The following is a 20,608-nucleotide window of genomic DNA, read 5'->3' on the forward strand; positions in this document are numbered from 1 at the left end:
AAACGGGTAGACTTGAGAAGCTGGACCATGGGACAGACAAAGCAGTCCGTGTTACGTCACTCCCCAACTTGTCAACAGCATCCACCTTCAATTGTTGCTCAACCGTGTTCTGCTTCACCACTTGGCTGCACACATGGGGGAAGACAGATATCCTTCTTTGTATGTCCCCGTTCGCAATGGCGACTTGTTATAGCGAGGCACATCGAAAAACAGGCGTAAGCTGAACGAACTGTCCACATAACTAATGGCTTCGTGGGCTAAGAAAAACAGGACTTCAACTCAAGTGATAATATCAGTTGACCTTATGTAAGTGGAATATTCCGAAGACTTTCTACTGGTGGATAAAATGGTAAAGAATTTTCGTCGACAGTCGTTACACGCGGTTCTCATCATCTTATCTCCAGACCCGGTAACACATAAAAACGCAATCATGTCAGATTGCGTGCACTCCCCCTTCTTGGACAGCCATGAAGTCTGTGGTTGGACTCCTCGTTGCTCTTGCTGTATCGTTGTCGGTCTCTCTTCCAGTGGCGGGCGATCCATGTGCAGCCATTGCAGGGAAATCATTTGTGTTGGCACCAGATGCACTGGCATGTCTCAAGTCGTTTCCTTTCAACGAGACCCTCCGCCAAAACGTCCTTACCCACAATATCGCTCGAGTTTTCGACTTCTTCACCTTTGAAGACTATTATCTGCGGTCTCCCGTTCCCTTCCAAGAATCTACATCAAACATCCGGGCCGAGCTCGCACGAATCAATACGACCACATATGCGGTGCGCCTCGTGACCTTTGTCTATTTTTGACACCTACTTTCGCCAGACAGACTATGATTTCAACTGGGACTTGTATACCACGATCACGCAGCTAAACGACGGACATACCCGTGCGTGGAGGTTTTGTCGATAGTCTCAGAGACTCATGTCCAATGATAGGCTGGTTTCCTGACTGCTACACGTCATATCAGAGTCTTGCTCCAGCTCCCATCGTGTCTTTGGAGATAAATGGAGTCCAAGGAGTCTATATCATCCCAGACCTTGTCGATTTCATCAACTCACTCGGCGCAAATTACACCAATCTTATCACAATCGACTGGCAACGACTTGCGGGCGCTAAGGTGGTTTCCATACAAGGACAAGACCCATATGAATATGTCGACTTTGTCGCGAAAACTGTGTCAGGAAACTACCTTGACCACGGTGTCCGCGTCAACTCCGTCTTCAGTTCCTATCGACTTGTCGGTGCCACATACTCTCAGCGATTTGGTAGCTACAAGCAATAACTACATTTCAAGGCTCATATTAACACCAAGCTAGGTGACCTTGCAGGACCCACAGGTGTCGCTCACAGTTCCATCAATATGCAAGTTATCGTCAATGGATCGACCAAAGCAGAGGCAATCACCCTCCCCTATATTGCGAACTTCGCGGGGGCGGCTTTCACTAACCGCGAGTCTTTGTGTGTTCGACTCGTGTCACCGAAATACTCTGTGTTTGTTAACAAAATGCTAGCTGGGCTAATAACTGTGTTGCGAATGACGAAACGAATGGTGTCGACTTCAAAAACCCCTCGATTGTCCCCAGTCCAATGCGGCGCCGAAGAGAACCCATTGCAAGCATTGTAGATAAGAGCGTCTCTAGCGCTTTTGGTCTTCCTCCCCAGTTCCAGCCAACTCTTCCAGTTCAAGGAGATAATCAAGGCATTATGAAAGCTTATGTTCTACCAGGAAATCGTACTGGAGTGGTATGCTCGGCAATTTCCTTCTCTGAGTCATCGCTTATTGTTTTGCCGCTTTTCAGCTTTTTGTTGGCTCCTTTGGCGGCAACTTTAGCACATTCCAAACAGACGTTGTAGCTGCCTTCAAGATATTCAAGGCCTCCGGTGTCACGCAATTGATGATCGATCTGACAAACAACGGCGGCAAGCATCCATGAATCATCCCGTTGTGTCGCTAATCATATTTCCCAAGGTGGCTTCGTTTGCCTCGGCCAATTTCTACATTCGTATCTCGCGGGGACCATCATAGGATATCCAGGCTTCCAGTCGACCAACAGAGCTAATCCACTGGCCCGAAAAATTGTGGCTTCCGATATCAAACTCGGCCTCACAGACCAACTCAGCTTCTACACAGCGGATAACTGTTTGGCGTGCCATTTCAAGACGTCGAGACATCGCTAACTCGTTGCCAGGGGCATTTCTCAATGGAACTCAGATGCCGGCCAACTACAACTACATGGATCCCGACGTCCCTCTCGTCGTGAACGGAAAAAACGACGTGACTTCACAGCGTTTTCATGTACGGGGTCATCCAGGCTCGGATTCATGTTGACGAATCGTTCAAAATCTGGCAGGATACCTGTGAACTCAGCTTTGACGTCCCAATGCCGAAAACCCCGCCAATCGATTTAAGGTCAGTCCTCTCAGTCCATAACTTGAAAATCTCACCGAGGCTACGACTCAGGAATATCGCTATTGGTAGTGACACCTTGTTTCAACCTGAGCTCGAACTGAAGGAGTGTAGTGTCGAACGGGAATTGCGCCTCGACTTGCGCGATGTTCAGCACACTGATGTTCGAAAAGCACCAGACAAAGATAGCTGTGTTCGGTGGAAAGCCTAACGAAGACGTGCAATTCAAGGGTGGGTCGCTTTTTATGCCTGCTTTCTTTTTATTCTCGTTGCAGGTATGGCAGGGAACCAAGTTTTAGAGTGGTATCGAGGTTTCCTTTGTTTGCGGGTCCAAGTTGGAGCTGATGTGATTTTCCAGGATCGATATTGATTCAGAAATCAAAACCGCCAATCTGAAGGATGTGAGTCGATTCCTTACCTAAGCTTTATGTAAACGATGTCATGGTCACTTTTGCCTCCGGCATGTCAATGGTTCAGAGAACTCGACCCTATACTTATACAGACCATTGCCCTCCAAATTCTGTCCACGAATTACTAAACGAAGCCTCTACATAGGATCCACTCGCCCCCGCAGATTTGTGCGTTGAGCGCCTCGTTTGCGACGTCCCCGCTGACGTCATGCTGATTGCAGACTTGTCTCCGGAAATTTCCGTCACAATTGGCGTGCCGGTCCGTAATCCACTTTCTGGGCTTCTGTTGCTGTTACTCAACACCGAACCAAAGCATGGAGTTTCGTGGACGAGCGGCTCCCTATTGGTATGTGGACGACACCGTTCTCAAAAGAGCATAGATCATGGCTAATACCTGTGTACAGCATACGTTTCTGAGCTGCCAAAATGTAAGCGGTGTTCCACTGGCATAAGCATAGGTAGTCAGCAAGATCTTGGGCTAAGTTACAACATTTCCCCAGTTCGATTTGCCTATACATCGGAGACGTACAATAACCCGCAAAATCTATGGCTCTTCTCGTGAGTTTGCGGTCAGCGAGCCCGTTACTTCTGTGGCTAATGCGTCATGCAGGGAAAAGACACTATTCGGCAAGTGAATGTTAACGTTGATATGTACAAGCCAGTACAAGCCGCTGGCTATTATCTGGGATCTGTGTGTGCTTCGTTCCTGGTAAATATTTCATTGGCGGAGTTTGAGCTCCGCGCGTTGCTAGTGCTTTGTAAACTATACAGTGCGAGTTGACGTTGTTTGACAATGTTTCTGAGCAATTTCTGAGTGTTGTAACTCCCGGAGATGGATGCGTCCGAGATGCGTCGGGCTGCGAGGATGTTTGCAGAGCGGCAGCGTCAGCAGAAAACATAAGCGCCGCAGCCGAACAACAGCCGAACCACCTTCGCAGATTGGGCTCGGCAAAAACCGCTGAAGTCAACGATCATGAGCACTGTTTGACGGATTCCGATCCGTTGAGATTTTTTTTTCTGCCGCAACATATCGCAGGCGTCGCCTATAATAATATGCACTGCGATGGGCCAGCGCAAGTTTTGCTCTCCCTCACTTTCTCTCAGTCTACCACCACTCTCTACCATGAATGCCGAAGGCAGACCGAATATGGTGGCGGTCGTATACTCCCTCCGAAAAAATAGCGAACGCCCCATCCTCCGCTCTGCATTCAGCGCGTCAGAAATAGCCCACGATCGTGCAACCTCATCTTCCTGGGATACTCGAAGAATTAACTCTGCTCCTGTTACTGGCGCGAGAATCGCCCGGCCTCTCCCTCATGTTAGTCGACCTCTTCCCCAACTTCCGTCTGCTGCTCCTTCGTATTCCGCGTCGACTGCAATTACTCCCCTCGCACCTAGACGTGCGATCTCACACGCATCTCTCCGACCCTTGCCAGCATTACCAAACCCCAAAACGCCACGGCCAATGGCAACACCTATTCAGCCGCGATTACGACCACCAGCGATTGAACTGCCCTTGGGTCCGCGTCCTTTAACTTCACGATCACAGGCCCCCATGATAGAGCGAGGTCCTACACCGCCTCCCAAGTCCAGGACGAGCTCAAAGCTCATTCCACATCTGGATGGACAACCAAGTCAACCGCGTTTTGCGTCCCTTTCGTTGCAAGTCCAGATACCAACAACGCCAGTGCTCTCCCCCAGCGTCGACAACATACCTGAGCCGTATATAAGCCCAGGTCCGAGTACACCACTTGACCTGGAAGCCCTGTCGCCCAAAACCATTTACATGCCTGGGGTTCAGGGTCTTCGCGACGCAGCGCGGTATAAATTGGACGCGGAGGACGCGCAACCGGAAAACGCAAAGCTTTATCTTCCGTCACAGTTAACCGCGGAAGAGTGTCGACAAGTCAGCATGGCGGACTTGATTGAGACCGAAGCGAAATTGCGTCGGGGACAGTGTGCAGATGCACTGGCTGCCTTACGAGGGAGGCTTCATTCGAAGCAACACATGATTTGGTTTCGCGGGGAAAACATGGTGGGGCAACGTGCAAGAACGCGCTCCGTCACTCTAATGGCTCGGATGGAAGAAGGTGTAACGAAGGCCGCTGCCAAATATACTGAAGGCTACGAGGCTCTCGTTCACCTCAAAGGCAAACGTTACGCTCCCGAGTTTCAAAAATTGGACAAGGCCCATTTGAACACTCGTATCGAAATCGAGAGTGACGAAGATGCAGCAAGAAGCTTACGAACAGCAGACGGATCGCGACCTACGAGAGAGGAGACTGCTGCAAAAAAGAAGAAAACCAAGACGGCGCCAATTTCCTGGATTTGGGCAGCAGGCGGGCAGGCCGACGGGGTTGAACTTCATGACTGTGAGTAACTATGGCTTGTTGACCATTTGCTTTCGGTTGAACGTGGTATCATAGCTATGCGTGTCGAGTGGGCAAAAGCACGTGCACGGAAGGAACGCTGGAACGAGGAGGTTGAATTGTTGCGAGAGGAGATGAAGCGGGTCATGCGATCATTGAAGTGGGAGGCTTCAGAATGGCAAAAACGAGCCGACGAAGTTCGTTCAGACGTTGATGGAACGACGGCGGCTGGAATCCGAGCTTATGCGCTGCGTAACGTGTACCTGCATACTGAATTTATAGTGCGCTTTCGAGAGGAGTGGGACAAAACAATGGGAGCTGCTGTCCGTCATTGGGCAGCAGAGGAGGAGAGGGGAAATATTAGAGGGAACATTTATGGCAGAGGGAATGTAGAGAACAATGTTAAAATTGTATGATTCGGACCAAATCAGTCGTAATGATGATATCAAAGCTGCAGGATAAAGCGGAGTTCGGAGATCAGCGGCAAGGAAGCACGGAAACGGGTGGGGTTTGAGTGTTGTCAGAGACCTGGCAACACACAGGGATGATGGAATCGGATTTTCTGGCAGTTCCCGGGGATGATTGAAACAGGCTACAGCCACGGGTGCGTGTCTGAAGGTTGGCCTCACGCCACCCACTTCCAGACGACCGCGACGACCACCTACGACTACCCGCCTCGTCAAACTGCGGCTAATATATATGCACGTCTGAGACACAAGCTACTACCGGCTCCCACAAGCATCATTCAAATACGAGCGGCATTCTCGATCGCATGGGCACATCTGGAGCACAGCGTCCTACCACCCACTTCCATACGACCACCTATGCCCACACCAGTTATCCAACGACTACCAATGTTTTCGACGGCATGGAAATAACTGAAGCACGGCCTTCGACCACCCATCCAACGATTCAGCCCGAGCGCCCAGTTAAACATTCGACGTCTTTGCCGATTCAAGCTAGGGCTGTTTCCAATCCCGCGATCTTAGCTGTCCCTTCTCCGATCTTATATCCCGCAACGATTCCGGCATCACAAGCGCGGGCGATTGGTATTCATACGCGAGGGATATCCAAGCACATCGTTCTTCCGTTCTACCACACGACCTGTTCGTGTTTCTATCTCTGGCACAGAGCCTTGCTGATTTTCCTCGAACTTAGATCCCAGTTATCATGGTACCTAGCCGAAGAGCTCCGCTTGTCCCTGCGCCATCTCGGGTGGGATTTATTGTCATGCAAAGTTTATCTACTTACATCGAACTCAGTTATGCGTGGAATTGCGACTGGATCCATACAATGCGGCTCGATCTTATCGCAACCCGCAGCTTTCTGCCTCCGTTCTCACTCAGAAATCCAGTGCAAACTCCTCAAGCGGAGACTCGTCTTCGTCCTTGTCCAGTTTTATCTCGCGCTTCAACGCCACCACCATGGAACCCAAGCCACGGGGTCCTCGCAAACCTCTGGCAGCGGCTCCTCTCCAACAGGTGGATTCGGCGCTCAACACCGACAACCAGCGAAATACCCGATTGTTGGGTTATGTGGGGTCTGTATACTTGGGCCACTCGATGGCGGTACAAGAGTTCTATCCAGACGCCTCCAACCTTGCACAATTCGAACAGTTTCTGCGTGCTGCGCAGAACTGGCTAAATGCACGACCCTCGGACTTTCCAACCGTCTCGGATGGTGCGCCAACACTGATCTGAGGATTTTCGCACATTCTAACTATCAGTTTAGCCGTATATGATGTATTTTTCAGCAGCATGCAAGACTACGTATGATCTTACTACCTCTGAGTGAGTACTCGTGCTGAAGCATTCTCAGATATCTCGTTCCGTCACCCAAATTTGGACGGGATATAGGACATACATGCAGTCGCACCTTGCCCCAAGACTAATTGCCGAGGCCGACGTGCACGAGCTTCTCCGAGGTTACCAAGCTTTGCACAATACGGTCTGTTATGCTTGCACAGGCTCTAGTTGTCTTCTCACTTAATTATAGTCCAATGGTCATGTGGCAGATGACAACGAGGAGGAGGAGGAGAATTTCGAGGATGTCGACGAGGAGGATGGCGAGGGGGAGATGACAGACGCAGTCCACTCTGGCGGGACAATTCATGTTAACCCCCAGGGTCAAGTCCTCGAGGGCGAGCCGCCTAGTGGCCTCATAAACGAGGAGGCCAAGGAGCACCGGAAGAAATTCGTACTCCGTCATCGACCTGAACACGGCGGTTTCACTGGACGTCATCTTATCTTTGCCATCAAGACGCTGCTCAAATACCGACTCCTTAGCCCAGTGTGCCCGGAAGCATTCGAAGAAGTTATACCGCTTCCGGTGATTGCGCCTCAGTGCAGTCATGGTCAGTGTTTTCTCCTTGACGCTTATCTCTGTTTCACCTCTCATTCAGCTGATCCACGTTCTCCATACCATTGTCAACCCAGCGGTGCGATTTGAGACTTCACGCTACAAAATGATTTACTATGTGATCCTCGAGCTTCTGGAGGAGACTTGGAATCATCCAGTTCATGGGCTAGCTCTACGCCGCCTCAGCGCCAAATTGGTCAAAGCCCTCGGGAAAAGTCTGTACTTCCTATCACCATTCCAGAAGCTGACACCAAGTTGCAGGAAAACAACAATAGAAACTGTCGTCGACGTCTGCCAAAGTGCAGGCGCCTGATTTTTCCCTCAACTGACGTATGTTATTCACAATTTGTAGTCTTTGCCCATAGATACTGCACAAATAGACCCAATCCATTTTCCTGACTGCGAATATTGTCTGCATTACATGAGAGAGCGAATATGATCGCATCATCATGATCCTTGAGCTGTGTTACTCTCAAGTTCTTACCACCACCACAGTTTCATCCAGAGCCAGGGCTTCTCAGCGCTACTATCGAGATGATAGAATGCTCTGCAGACTCCGAGGAGCGCAATCAATTCAAGGACGACATCGTCCGAGGACTAGCTCATATCGAAAGGTGCGTTACGCGTTGCACTCCCCGTTTCACTGGAATACTTTCCAAGCTGCTACAGATTCTATCGCGTGTTGTCCTTCTACCTGGAGGAGCAACCAACATTACTGACCGACCTTCTTACTGTTCTTATTCCTCGTAACTTCGACAAGCAAGATCATTCGCCTCTAATTCGAAACTACTTTATCGGGGCAAGTTTCTTGAACTTCTCCAGTCCTTTACCACCAACTCCCACAGCTCAAGACTGAGGATGTCAACCACGCCTACAACGAAGAGGAAGACTACAAGACCTTGCGGGATTCCACCAACAACTTCAGTCCGGTTGTCGTTAACATCGCGACTTCCAACTCTCATGGCGAAAGAGTCCTCGTAGGCTCGGCCAAGGTCTCGCAGACGACCAGGGTCTATGTCCGCACTAGTCAAGGTTCACAAGAGCAGGGAATGGGAATGGACCCGTACCATTTCTGGCCTGCTGCTCACGCTGTCTGGGATGGGGCGGATACCCACTTGCATGCGGTCTACGGCTTCTCGATCGTCGAAATCGTCAAGGACAACCCCAAAGAGAAGACGATCTACTTTGGTGGTCTCAAGGGCCAGGCCATTTGTCGGCGCTATGCGCACATGACATACGACACGATGGACAAGGACGGAACCATCAAGACTCTCCCGCTTTTCTTGGACATCAACGTCAGCACTCCCAAGTACACCTTCAGCCATCTGCAAGGTCTGCTTTTCGCGACCCAACTCGCTCAAATCGCGCTTGTCGTTACCGAGAAGGCTGCTTTCGAGGACATGCGCATGAAGGGCTTTGTCCAGAAGGACTACGCGTTTGCGGGCCACAGTCTTGGCGAGTATTCTGCTTTGGCTTCGATTGTCGATGTCCTCCACATCTCCGCCCTCGTCGATGCCGTTTTCTACGGCGGTATTGCCATGAAGCGCTGTAGAGCGTGACACGCACAACTGCTCTAACTACGCAATGTGTGCTGTCAACGCAAGTCGCATTTCCAAAACCTTCACTGATGCGGCCTTCGCGAGGTTGTCGATACGATTTCGACTTTGCCGGGTACCCTTCTCCAGATCGTCAACTTCAATGTCGAGGTATGCTTTGTTTTCTTTGCTGTTCTTGTTCTAATCATTTGTAGGGTCAACAATATGTCTGCGCTGGAGAGCTTGTTGCTCTGCAGACGATGACCAACGTTCTCAACTACTTGAAGATCCAGAAGATCGACATTGCCAAGGCATTCAATCCATTGTTTTCGCCGATTAAAACTCATTTGTTGGTTCAGCTCACAGAACAGTTCACCGTTGAGAAGGTCAAGGAGATGTTGGGCGACATCGTCGAGGAATGCTTCGGTCGTGCACAAGACCAGCAAAAGGCTCAGGGCCACATCAAACTTGAGCGTGGCTTCACTACAATCCCGCTCCTCGGTATTGATATGCCGTTACACTCACGCTACCTCTGGGTCGGAGTCCTACTCTTCCGAGCTTGTATGAGCTCGATCGTTCTCTTTCTTTATCTTGCTCACATTTTTACAGACCTGTTCAAGATGATTGTTACGCGGCTTGATCCTGACATGCTCATTGGCAAATACATTCGCAATCTCATCGCCATTCCCTTTGCTGTCACCAAGGAGTGCGCGCAAATCATCTACGACCAGACCTCCTCCCCGCGTCTCGACAAAGTTCTCAAGAAATGGGGCCAAGAGAACTGGGCCAGCGCTGAGAAACACCAAAAGCTCGCTTGCATTATCCTGTTTGAGCTTTTTGCGTATCAATTTGCGTCCTCCGTCTGTGGGATTCAGACTCAAGATCGCCAATTCGAGGACGAGGCTAGGGCAGCTGCTGAGTCTGAAACTCCCGAAGCCGCTGCTGTTACTTCAGTTGCTGCTACTGCTGGTGCGCCTCGGGCGGTCGCTCTTGCGGCTCCTTCTGGGCCAGTCGCAACTATCGACAATTTCCCTGTCAAAGTCATTCATGTTTTTACTGCAATCGTCGCGCAAAAGTTGAAGAAGAAAATCAACGAGATCTCTCTCTCCAAGTCCATCAAGGACCTCGTCGGTTCCAAGTCCACTCTTCAGAATGAGATTTTCAGTGATCTCCAACTCAAGTTTACCTCCGCTCCCGAGAAGGGCGAGGAACCTCTGCTTGAAGATTTGGCAAGCGCGCTTTCTTATGGCCACAGTGGTACGTTGAAGGTCTGCTTTTCGCCACCCAGTTCACTCAAATTGCGTTCGCAGCTCAGCACATCGAGCTGTATATGCGCTACCTCAACCGGAACTCCCGGGCCGGCGAAACTGCTCTCGTCAACGAGAAGGCCAACGGTCTTGCGCTACAGACCAAGCCCGACAACGTCGCCAAGGAGCACGGAGACGTCTATATCGAGGGTATTCAACTCATGTTTGACCCCATCAAGGTTCGCCGATTCGACTTGAATTGGGCTCGTCAAGATGCCCTTCTCATGTTCTATGACATTATCTTCGGTCGTTTGACGACTGTCGACTGTGATATTACTGCTCGTTGCATCGCGTTGATGAACCGTGCCGATGCTGAAGTTTTTGGCCTATATGCAGTACAACATCGGCCAAATGGACCCAACAAAGGGCGAGACGTACGCATTGGCCAAGAAACCCGGTCAGCAACTGATTGACAATGTCCGGGAGGTCATCGGAGAAGACCCGTTTTACATGGTTTGTTGTTCAAACGGGTTAATCTTTTTGTCTGACGTTTATCAACAACTTTAGTACGATTGCCTTGACCAAGCGCCACTGCTCGAGCCCCGTCGACTTGCCGTGTATCTATCCAAGGTACGAAGGGTAACTGATTCCTCTTCTCTTTTCTCACTTTCTCAGCAGAAAGACTCGCGATGGGACCCGTTTATCGCTCTGTCCAAGAACGGCAGACTCTTCAAGAATGCAATGACCACAGCAGCGGTCTTTGGATCGACCAAGATTGCCGAGCAACCAATGTCGACATTGCAATGCTTCACGCAGCCTGAAAAAGAAGTGAACGGTCGAAGAAGGAAGTGCAGAAGGAGCAAGAGGATTATGACCACAAAGCGGCTAATTGGTGGGCTTGTTACTCTTCCCAGACGAATGGGATAATGCCTCAAATGACCGGGTTTTACTGAAGGACTGTATACTCTCTAGCGTAATTATCATCACCATGATACTTTTATTTTCGCAGTATTGCTTGGGATGTCTACTCTGGGTTTGAGAACGATAGGAACCCAATTACTCAGGCTTCTCACGTTCCAACCTGCTCCTCCTTCCCCACTACCATCTAGGCTGCAAGGCATCTGCACAGTTGCACTCGCTGAATGTCACGCTTATGTAACATGACTTGCTTGACACTGAACACGTTCGCCGCTGCCTCGGACAGCAACAACGACGACAACGCAGACAACGAAGACGACGAAGCTGCAAATCAGAAGTCCGAACGCCCCTCGATGAAGTGCATGTGTAGCGATACCGGTAAAGCCTCTTCAATCACCTACTCTGAATCCAGCTCACATCTGAAAATAGACAACCTCTTGCCACACAAACTCAACACTCTGGTGTCCGACAGAAATGGCGGCTACCACCACGGAGACGCATCCTGGGCCTTTTATATCCGGAGGCGCTCCAAAATACGCGTTATGCAAGCCTGACTTTACCTTGTGGCCGAGGAAGCAGCCCCAGTGAAAGCAGACAATATGCATGCCTTCTCACTACGGAGCCTGCTCGCTTTCATTCTGAAGCATGGGTGGGAGCTGGATGGCGACAATGTGAGACTGGAGTCTTCCCAAGTACGTGTCTTTAGTTTCACACTTGAACAACTTGAATTTATATCAATCGTCGCAGCGTGCATCCTCTGCTCAACATGCGCATCCGTCAATCCATACGCCTACGCGCTCGGAATAGCAAATTAGAATCTGCTGTAGTAGGTGGTCAAGCAGCGACGGTTGATGCTGGGCTGGTATCAAGGCCATCTTTTCCAGAAGGTTGGACTGGTGCAATAGGTGCTTTTTCCATTGTTTCCGTCGAGGTGCGAGACTTATTAAGATACACCCTCAGATTCTCATGCATCATCAAGATTTCGCTGGCGTCGAACGTGTGGCACCGCCCATAGCTTCATCCCGAGGTCCGCACTTTTATTTCATTTTCGCTTGTATCCTACTGACACTGGACAGATACGCGCGAAGTCGAACAAATTTTCTGGGAGAGTAACTGCCACAACTCAGAGAAGGTCAAGAATTCTCCTGAAGAGGCAAAACTCTCCAATCAGCTCCCTCTCATCACCATCTGCAATCGATTTGACGTTGAGCATGACTGTGTTCTGCATTGTGGTGCAATGAGGCCCTTGTCAACAGCCTAATTACACCGTCGACGAGCTTGCGAACGAACGAGCAGCAAAACCATTCATTCTTCCTTGCCTCGAGGCCCGTGTTCAAGCTGGTAGCCGGGACACTGCCGTTTTCAATGCCATCGCACAAATCGATATCTACAGCGACCACAATGCTGGAGTATTCCTCAAGCGCAACAATGTGTATGTCGCATTTGACAATCACTGATTTACTCGGGCGGCTGACACACACGCAGCTCTACGATTCCACGGTGGTTGGCAGGTTCTGCGAAACGCGACCCGTTCTTCGCCTTGATTGTCCACGTCAAAGGCTTCTGTGGACGAGGGGTACATTGGGGCGATTTACACACGAGAATCCAAGGCTGAAGCAAACGAGAGACTTCATAAAGCGGTGTCAGTCTAATTTGTGGGCTCAAATTCTCTCCGATGATAATAGTCATTGTCCTCAGCTCATTCACCGGTCAGATTTCTCCCAAGTCATTATCTGCGGTGGTTGACGACTCACTAAGATTGTTGTGTGGTTCGCGACCCCGACAATGCATCGAACATCTTTCGCGGAGTCGGGTGGATGTCTCATTGCGCAATTTAATTGGCTTCATCAGGTTGAAGAGCGTTTTGTGGTGCCAACGGTGGTGGACAGAAGCATTCTCTTCTTCAATCGGAAGACCCTCTTCCCTTCATCGCGTCCTTCTTGAAGAAATCTCCCATTGCCACCAAGCGGCTCCTTGCCTCAGAAGACACCGCTTACTTTCTTGCCATCTCGCAACGTCTGGGTCAAAAGCCTGCCCCCTTTTCCTGTTCTCGATGCCATTTTCGAAGTCTGGTTCAAGAAGGTCAGTTTGACTTTACCCATTTTTCCTAATATGACTGATCTTTTTTCTTTCGTAGGATCGAGGTCGTCTCCAAGACCAGCATGTTTGCATCCCTCGAGGTCTCATAGCCGTTAAACACTCGAATACCAAGGGCACAATATCCATGCTGAACTCATTCAACGTCTTCTTACCTTCAAGTACAACGGCGACGAAAAAAGTCGCCACTATCGACTACCTCGCTGCCCATCCCATTCCTCCTCCCGTTGTCACTTGCATTAAACGCACCCAAGAGAAGAACGAGGTCACTTTCGAGTTCGTCGACCGCTTGCCTGTTACCTCGGTTTGGCTCAGAACCCTGGGCGGTCAAGAGCTGAGCTGGTTGCGTGCTTTGACCACTTCAACGACCATCGTTCAAGGCACTTCTTACATCGACAACCCCATCAAGCGACTTCTTGCGCCACGAACAGGCCAGAAGATGGTTGTCGGCTATGAGAATGGCGCCCCCGTTTCGGTCTCCCTCTATGGTAGTGCTCGTTCTTACGGCGAGCATAAGGAGTTGTTTGAGGCCGTTGAAATCAAGTACTCCCCGACAACGAAACTCATCGACATTACCATTTTCGAAGACCGTCGCGATGTCTCCGTTCCGCTCTCTCTCCAATTCGAGTACAAGCCGTTGCAGGGCTTCGCGCCCATTCACGAAATCGCGACTGATCGCAACACGCGCATCAAGTAGTTCTACTGGAAGTTGTGGTATGGAGACGATGCTGTCCTTCCTCAAATCGACATCCACGAGACTTCCCATGGACCCGAGGTCACCATCAAGAGTGCTGCTGTTGAGCAGTTCTGTGCCATTGTGGGCGACCAGTGCGAGTCTTTCTCAACCATTCGCAACGAGGAGGTTACCGCGCCAATGGATTTCGCGATTGTGACTGGATGGCAGGTTTGTTTGCTCATTTTTAGTTTCATTTTTCAGAGTTACTAACGCATTTCAAAGGCTATCATGAAGTCAATTTCCCCGCCTTCATCGACGGCGACTTGCTCCGTCTGGTCCATTTGTCTAACGGCTTCCGCATGCTCGACGGCGAGAAACCCTTCGCATTAGAGATGTTGATGAACCGTGCCGATGCTGAAGTTTTGGCCTATATGCAGTACAACATCGGCCAAATGGACCCAACAAAAAGGGCGAGACGTACGCATTGGCCAAGAAACCCGGTCAGCAACTGATTGACAATGTCCGGGAGGTCATCGGAGAAGACCCGTTTTACATGGTTTGTTGTTCAAACGGGTTAATCTTTTTGTCTGACGTTTATCAACAACTTTAGTACGATTGCCTTGACCAAGCGCCACTGCTCGAGCCCCGTCGACTTGCCGTGTATCTATCCAAGGTACGAAGGGTAACTGATTCCTCTTCTCTTTTCTCACTTTCTCAGCAGAAAGACTCGCGATGGGACCCGTTTATCGCTCTGTCCAAGAACGGCAGACTCTTCAAGAATGCAATGACCACAGCAGCGGTCTTTGGATCGACCAAGATTGCCGAGCAACCAATGTCGACATTGCAATGCTTCACGCAGCCTGAAAAAGAAGTGAACGGTCGAAGAAGGAAGTGCAGAAGGAGCAAGAGGATTATGACCACAAAGCGGCTAATTGGTGGGCTTGTTACTCTTCCCAGACGAATGGGATAATGCCTCAAATGACCGGGTTTTACTGAAGGACTGTATACTCTCTAGCGTAATTATCATCATGATACTTTTATTTTTTTGCCGACCCCTCGACATTTGTTTCTCTTCTATAAAAGCTTCCGGCATAACTTAAACGATGTCCTATCTCACCTATCATCTTCTGTTTCGCTGTGCTTCCCTGGCATTTTGAATCTGCGTTACTTACACCAAATCCCCGTCTGCTGACTAATCACTTCTTCTTCTTCCTTTTGAACGGTCAACTGTGACCACAGGCAGGCCATCGCCTGTTGGGCTGGGTCCTCTACATCTACAATACCTCCACCCTCCTTACTTTTTAATGCCCAAGAGCAAGATTCAATGCCCATTATGCGGCAAAATTTTGAAGAACCGCGAAGATGCCCAAACTGTTCACGATCGAACCTGCTCTCGATTCAAGCGGCTCCACCAGGAGTCCGTTCAGTACATCCAACAACACTTGGCAAACCAATCTCAGCTGCCTGCGGAAACCCCAGTAATTATTCTGTTTTTTTATGCTGCCACGCAGTCCTGACACCAATAGATGGAGATCGACCATCCTCCGCCACCAGCGCTACCACCACCACCCTCCCCTCCAGTCACTCGACCGAGTGGGCTTCCCAACCGGCGCACTCGAGTACCTTCTAAATTCAACGACGCAGCACCACCACGACCTCCACGGCCCCGACGACGCGACGTTCAGAATCAAATATCCCAGCCTCCCCTCGCATCTCCGCCAAGTGCGCCATCTCCCGCGCCATTTGACGCTGCCCCTTCGCCTCCACCACCTCCAAAAGATTGGGTACAAACTCTCCCCAACGCGTTTGGTCTCTACAAGATTTATCCTCGTCGCCCAACTCACGATCCTGACGAGTCTGTGGGCCTCTCTGACCTGTATCGGGTGCCCAAACCTGGTGATCCGGCTCTCAAAACCCTTCCGCTTCCACCGGAGCCATGGTACTACCCCTTTCCCAACGAGTCGGTCGCGCATATGATCAAATACCATGTCGAAGAAGAGCATCCGCAGTCTATTGCTGGATTCGATCGGTTAGTTACGAACTTCCTGCATCCAAACGAGGAGGCACAGTCAGACGGAATATCTTTGCATGAATTGCCAACGCCATTTTCTACCCAAAAGTTCTTAGACCAGCTCGACAAGAACGGTATCACACCACTTGGTATCACAGATAAGTGGAAGAATGCTTCTGTTACAATCAGACTCCCTTGTGTGGGTGTCAATCAATCCGAAACTGCGGCGCCTTGTTTTACTGTCAACGACATCCTCCACCGTCCTCTGCTTGACCCCATCAAAGAGGTTTTGCAAGGGCCTCTTTTCCAACGGTTCCACACCACTCCATTCTCTCTGCGAGCTATTCCTGAATCCGACTTGCTGTCACCCGTTGTGGCCGATGACGCGCCAACCCTGAACGAGTATGGGCTACCTCCTCTCCTCCCTGACCACGAAGAAATCTTCAGTGAGATTTATACTTCCCCGCAATGCTCGAAGCCTATCACGCCATTCCCCAACCCCCGGCTCCTCAAACTCCCGATGATGCTGTGGAGAGTATCGTCGTTGCACTAATGATGTGGTCTGATGCCACCCATCTGGCGCAATTCGGTACTGCGTCCCTGTGGCCAGGCTATACTTTCTTTGGAAATCACCCCAAAGAATTTCGTGGCAAACCGACATCCAATGCTGGGTTCCATCAAGTTTATTTTGCATCGGTGAGGCAGCTGATCCTCGTATGAACGTCTCTGAATTATATCAGCTTCCAGATTCTGTCCGTGACTCATATCGTCAGCAATATGGTTGTGATATGCCCGACGAGGTATATACTCACCTGAAGCGCGAACTTATCCACGCGATTTGGGAGCTATTACTGTCCGGCGAATTTATGGACGCTTACGATAACGGCATTAAAATCAAGTGTTGGGATGGGCTTGTTCGCTTGGTATTTCCGCGTTTCCTCATATATATGGCAGACTATCCAGAAAAGTGGGTTCGGTCTATCTAAGTAGTTTTTACTGATCTGTCACAGAGTTCTCCTTGCAACGATTCGAAGCTTCGGCGGTTGCCCTTGTCCCCGGTGTTTTATACAGAAGGGGCAGATCATGGAGACGGGCACCGTCAATGACATGAAGCGTCGGAGTAACATTCGAGTGGATGATCATCCACGACGGTCAACCATCGAGTCCGCCCGGGCGGCCATCTTTGGCAACGGAAATGCAGTTGCTGGTTCCGCCATCGACAAAATGCTCAAGGCACAATCTTGGGCGCCTACCCGGCGAGTATTTACCACACGCATATCATTCGCTTTGCTCATTTGCCTAGAATGCTTTCTCAAAACTGGATACGATCAAGACGCCGTTCAATTTGTTCACAATGTTCGTACCCGACCTCTTGCATGAAGTCGAATTGGGGGTCGCCAAAGCCATTGTCATCCATATTATTCGAATGTTACACGCCTTCAAGAACATCGATGAATTTGACCAACGGTAAAAAATTTCAATCCAATCAGGGCGTGGAAGAACTAGTGGTGCTGACGGAGATGCTAGATTCCGGCAGGTTCCCACCTTCGGGCGTAGTACCATCCGTTCTTTCTGCAAGAACGTGTCCGAGTTGAAGTACGCTGCCGCCAGAAACTACGAAGACATCATACAGGTCGGCCATGCTTCCTACTTGACAACTGACTGGTACTGACTCATGAGCATTCTATAGTGTATTCTCCCGGTTCTCGAAGGATTATTTCCTAAACATCAAGCACTGATCGACAAACTTGCTTTCGAATTAGCAATCTGGCACGGATATGCCAAGCTCCGGATGCATACTACGTCTACTATCCAACTCTTTCGCCTGGCGACCAAAGATCTTTTGCACTACCATTCGTCGTTTTGCTCGTGAAACTGTGAATGTCAAAACCTACGAGCTTCCCAGAGAAACAAGGCGACGAATGAACCGACCATCCAAGGCCTCTCCACCAAACTTATCCGTTCCAGCCCCGGACAATCTACCGATACCTTCTGCCTCATCGCAGTCTGCTACCCAGGCTGTGGCAACACCTCCGACCTCGAAGAAGAAGAAGACGCCCGCTCAGAAGCTGGAAAAGCCATTCAACTTAATCACATACAAGCTTCACTCAATCCCCGATTACCCCGATGCTATTGTGCGGTTTGGAACGACTGATTCTACTTCCACCCAAAATGTAAGAAGCATTTACTGGGACTTGGCGTGAGCTTATCTGAAATTTTTAGGGAGAAGTTGCACACCGTCTCGTGAAGTATCTCTACCAACGAACCAACAAACGAGAACATGTAAGGCAGATTGCGAAGCATGAACAACGTCGACGATTAATGAGGGCCATGTGGGAACGAAGGAGGCGGTACAAGGAAGCAGAGAAAGGACATGTCAATCCATCCTCGGCCTCGAATATTTCCACTTACGCCAACTCCACGATTTCGCACAAGCCAATCAAAAACCGACGTGAACGCTTGCGCACTGTGCTCTGTCCCAAAGCTACGTATAGTCATTATACATACATGCCTCCCGAACAACATCATTACATCTCGGATTCCACCCGAACATCGATTCGTCTCTCAGACCTTGTCGACACGGACTTGCACTCAGACACTGACACGGATGGTGGAGATGGTCCAATGGTGATCTATTTCTCGATCCTACCGTTCATTAACTGATGCTGTGTACAGGCTATTGACCGACCCGATCCTGTAATCCCTGACCCTGCACTACATGTAAGGTCTTTATCTCGGTTTTCTTCCTTCACTCATTTGTGCTAGAATTCTCACACAAGTTAAAGTCTCACCTACGACAAAGGCTCCTAGGTTCGAGATACGATGGTGACGACACATGTTTCACTGATGAAGAGCTCATAAATGTGGTACTCGAGAAGGACACCCTCTATAGTCACGCCACTCTGCGAGTAAACTTCACCACTTACGATCTCCGAAGAGACCAAGACGTCATCAACCCCGGTCCCGGAAATTCTGTATCGTTGCGGGTCAAGACCCACAGAACCGCCATGAACTCTGGTATGGCGAAGTCCTTGGGATTTTCCATACCCGTGTGCTTCTGGCCGACCAGCCGAACAAAGCTCGACGTATGGAGTTCCTTTGGATGCGGTGGCTGCAGCGCGATGTGACCTACCGATGTGGTCTGAAGGCTAAGCGCCTGCCTCGCGTACATTATATGCCTCATGGCGTCCCGGATACATTTGGCTTCTTGGACCCCAGCGATATTATTCGCGGCTGCCATCTTATCCCAGCATTCGCTCACGGCCGCACTACACAATATCTTCCTAAATCTATGGCTCGACAGGCATCTGAACAAGACCAAGACTGGAAATATTTTTACGTCAATATGTAAGTAAGTTTTGTCAAGTAGTACACTTGTGTTTGACCAAGTTCATTCTAGGGTCGTCGATCGAGATATGATGATGCGGTATCACGACCGTCATTGGTCACCGCAAAACTCGAGCTCCAATAAGCAATCCCACAACAGAACAGGAGCAGATAACTGAAGAAGTTGTCGATGATGTGGTGGCTGATATGGTCGATGATGTGGTGGCTGATATGGCGGAGGAGGTCAATGTGGCGGCTGTTGTGGCGGAAGAAGATGAAGGAGAAGAAGGAGAGCCAGATGACTGGGTTGCAGAGGGTGCCGATTTTGATACAGATAGCGAGCATGAAGAAGATGAGGGTGGCGAAGACGAAGATTCACTCAGCCATGCTACCATTGTAAGCAGATTAGGTTATGATTCAGAATAATTGCAATGTGGTTTTATCGCGCCACGCACAAGAAATCGTTGGGTTTAATGATGAAGAATTGCCATTTCACTTTGTCAATGCCGCCTCCCACTTATCAGTGATACTTAGTGAGAAAAGGTCATCGGTCAGGTATAATACTATTGCGAGGGAGTAATAAGGATTTTCTATACGGGCAAAGGTTTTGGCTCCCTCATAAACCGCTTGTGGTCTGGTGGTAAACTAAACTGGACCTTGCCCGGTCTTGCCAGGGGCTTGTAGCGGGTTTGCTGGCATTTGTTGGCATCAAAACCTGATACATCAAACCGACACTTTTTGTGATGCACCCATCGATTCCTCCAGTTTCTTTCTCAGCCGCTCGTTTGGGATCCGATTCGTCCCGCTCTCCATGCTCCACACAGTGTCGTCTGTGGCACGGTAGACTGCAAGGTACACCATTGCGCTCTTGCGGTCTGTGGTGACAAAGGCAAGGTTACGCAGGTCCTGGCACACACCCCAGAGTCTCAGCGATTGAGCCTCGTTACGGACGTCATAGTTTCCCTCGAAAAGTTCGTAGCCGTAGAAGTAGCCAGAATGGGAATGGGGTTTCGGGGGTGGTGAAAGGGGTTCCGTTTCTTGGTCGGAGCTTTCTATGTTTCCAATCAGGCTTATCTGGAATTGGATAGACTCACAGGTGAGGAAAGTCCTTGAATTCCGAAAACCATGACATGGCAGCACACAAACAAGTTGTAGTTCCCGTGACCGTCACGGTACCGGGAGGAGTCTATTGACGATCTCTCAGGCTAAGTATGTGTACAGTACAAGGTACATACTACCTTTTACATCATGATATA

The 20,608-nt window shown here is 49.9% G+C and overlaps 3 protein-coding genes across 3 annotated transcripts; all 3 read left to right on the plus strand.

The window, feature by feature from the left end:
- Positions 1-467: 467 nt before the first annotated feature.
- MIND_01191200 (TSPc domain-containing protein) lies at positions 468-3,449 on the plus strand (the record flags this gene model as incomplete). The annotated part of the gene is made up of 19 exons (XM_037368423.1): positions 468-773; positions 820-883; positions 933-1,262; positions 1,314-1,455; positions 1,509-1,740; positions 1,797-1,917; positions 1,967-2,137; positions 2,187-2,293; positions 2,349-2,407; positions 2,459-2,472; positions 2,519-2,635; positions 2,680-2,707; positions 2,763-2,805; positions 2,960-2,982; positions 3,036-3,073; positions 3,128-3,160; positions 3,219-3,242; positions 3,315-3,372; positions 3,425-3,449. 19 exons carry the CDS (start codon positions 468-470, stop codon positions 3,447-3,449), a joined length of 1,935 nt encoding a protein of 644 aa, XP_037215349.1.
- A 2,506-nt stretch (positions 3,450-5,955) lies between these two features.
- Positions 5,956-7,816, plus strand: MIND_01191300 (uncharacterized protein; the record flags this gene model as incomplete). The annotated part of the gene is made up of 9 exons (XM_037368424.1): positions 5,956-6,111; positions 6,173-6,289; positions 6,342-6,398; positions 6,446-6,863; positions 6,915-6,952; positions 7,002-7,130; positions 7,179-7,472; positions 7,585-7,756; positions 7,803-7,816. 9 exons carry the CDS (start codon positions 5,956-5,958, stop codon positions 7,814-7,816), a joined length of 1,395 nt encoding a protein of 464 aa, XP_037215350.1.
- Positions 7,817-15,318: 7,502 nt separating this feature from the next.
- MIND_01191400 (uncharacterized protein) lies at positions 15,319-19,778 on the plus strand (the record flags this gene model as incomplete). Its single annotated transcript, XM_037368425.1, has 15 exons — positions 15,319-15,492; positions 15,541-16,471; positions 16,504-16,721; positions 16,766-16,992; positions 17,036-17,285; positions 17,329-17,492; positions 17,553-17,658; positions 17,716-17,882; positions 17,932-18,199; positions 18,249-18,653; positions 18,702-18,751; positions 18,829-19,043; positions 19,106-19,373; positions 19,426-19,452; positions 19,499-19,778. The coding sequence occupies 15 exons, from the start codon at positions 15,319-15,321 to the stop codon at positions 19,776-19,778; spliced, it is 3,750 nt and encodes a 1,249-aa protein (XP_037215351.1).
- Positions 19,779-20,608: the final 830 nt, after the last annotated feature.

This window comes from Mycena indigotica (assembly GCF_014461135.1).
Source record: "Mycena indigotica strain 171206Taipei chromosome Unknown Mind.scaff0011, whole genome shotgun sequence".
Taxonomy (NCBI): Eukaryota; Fungi; Basidiomycota; class Agaricomycetes; order Agaricales; family Mycenaceae; genus Mycena; species Mycena indigotica.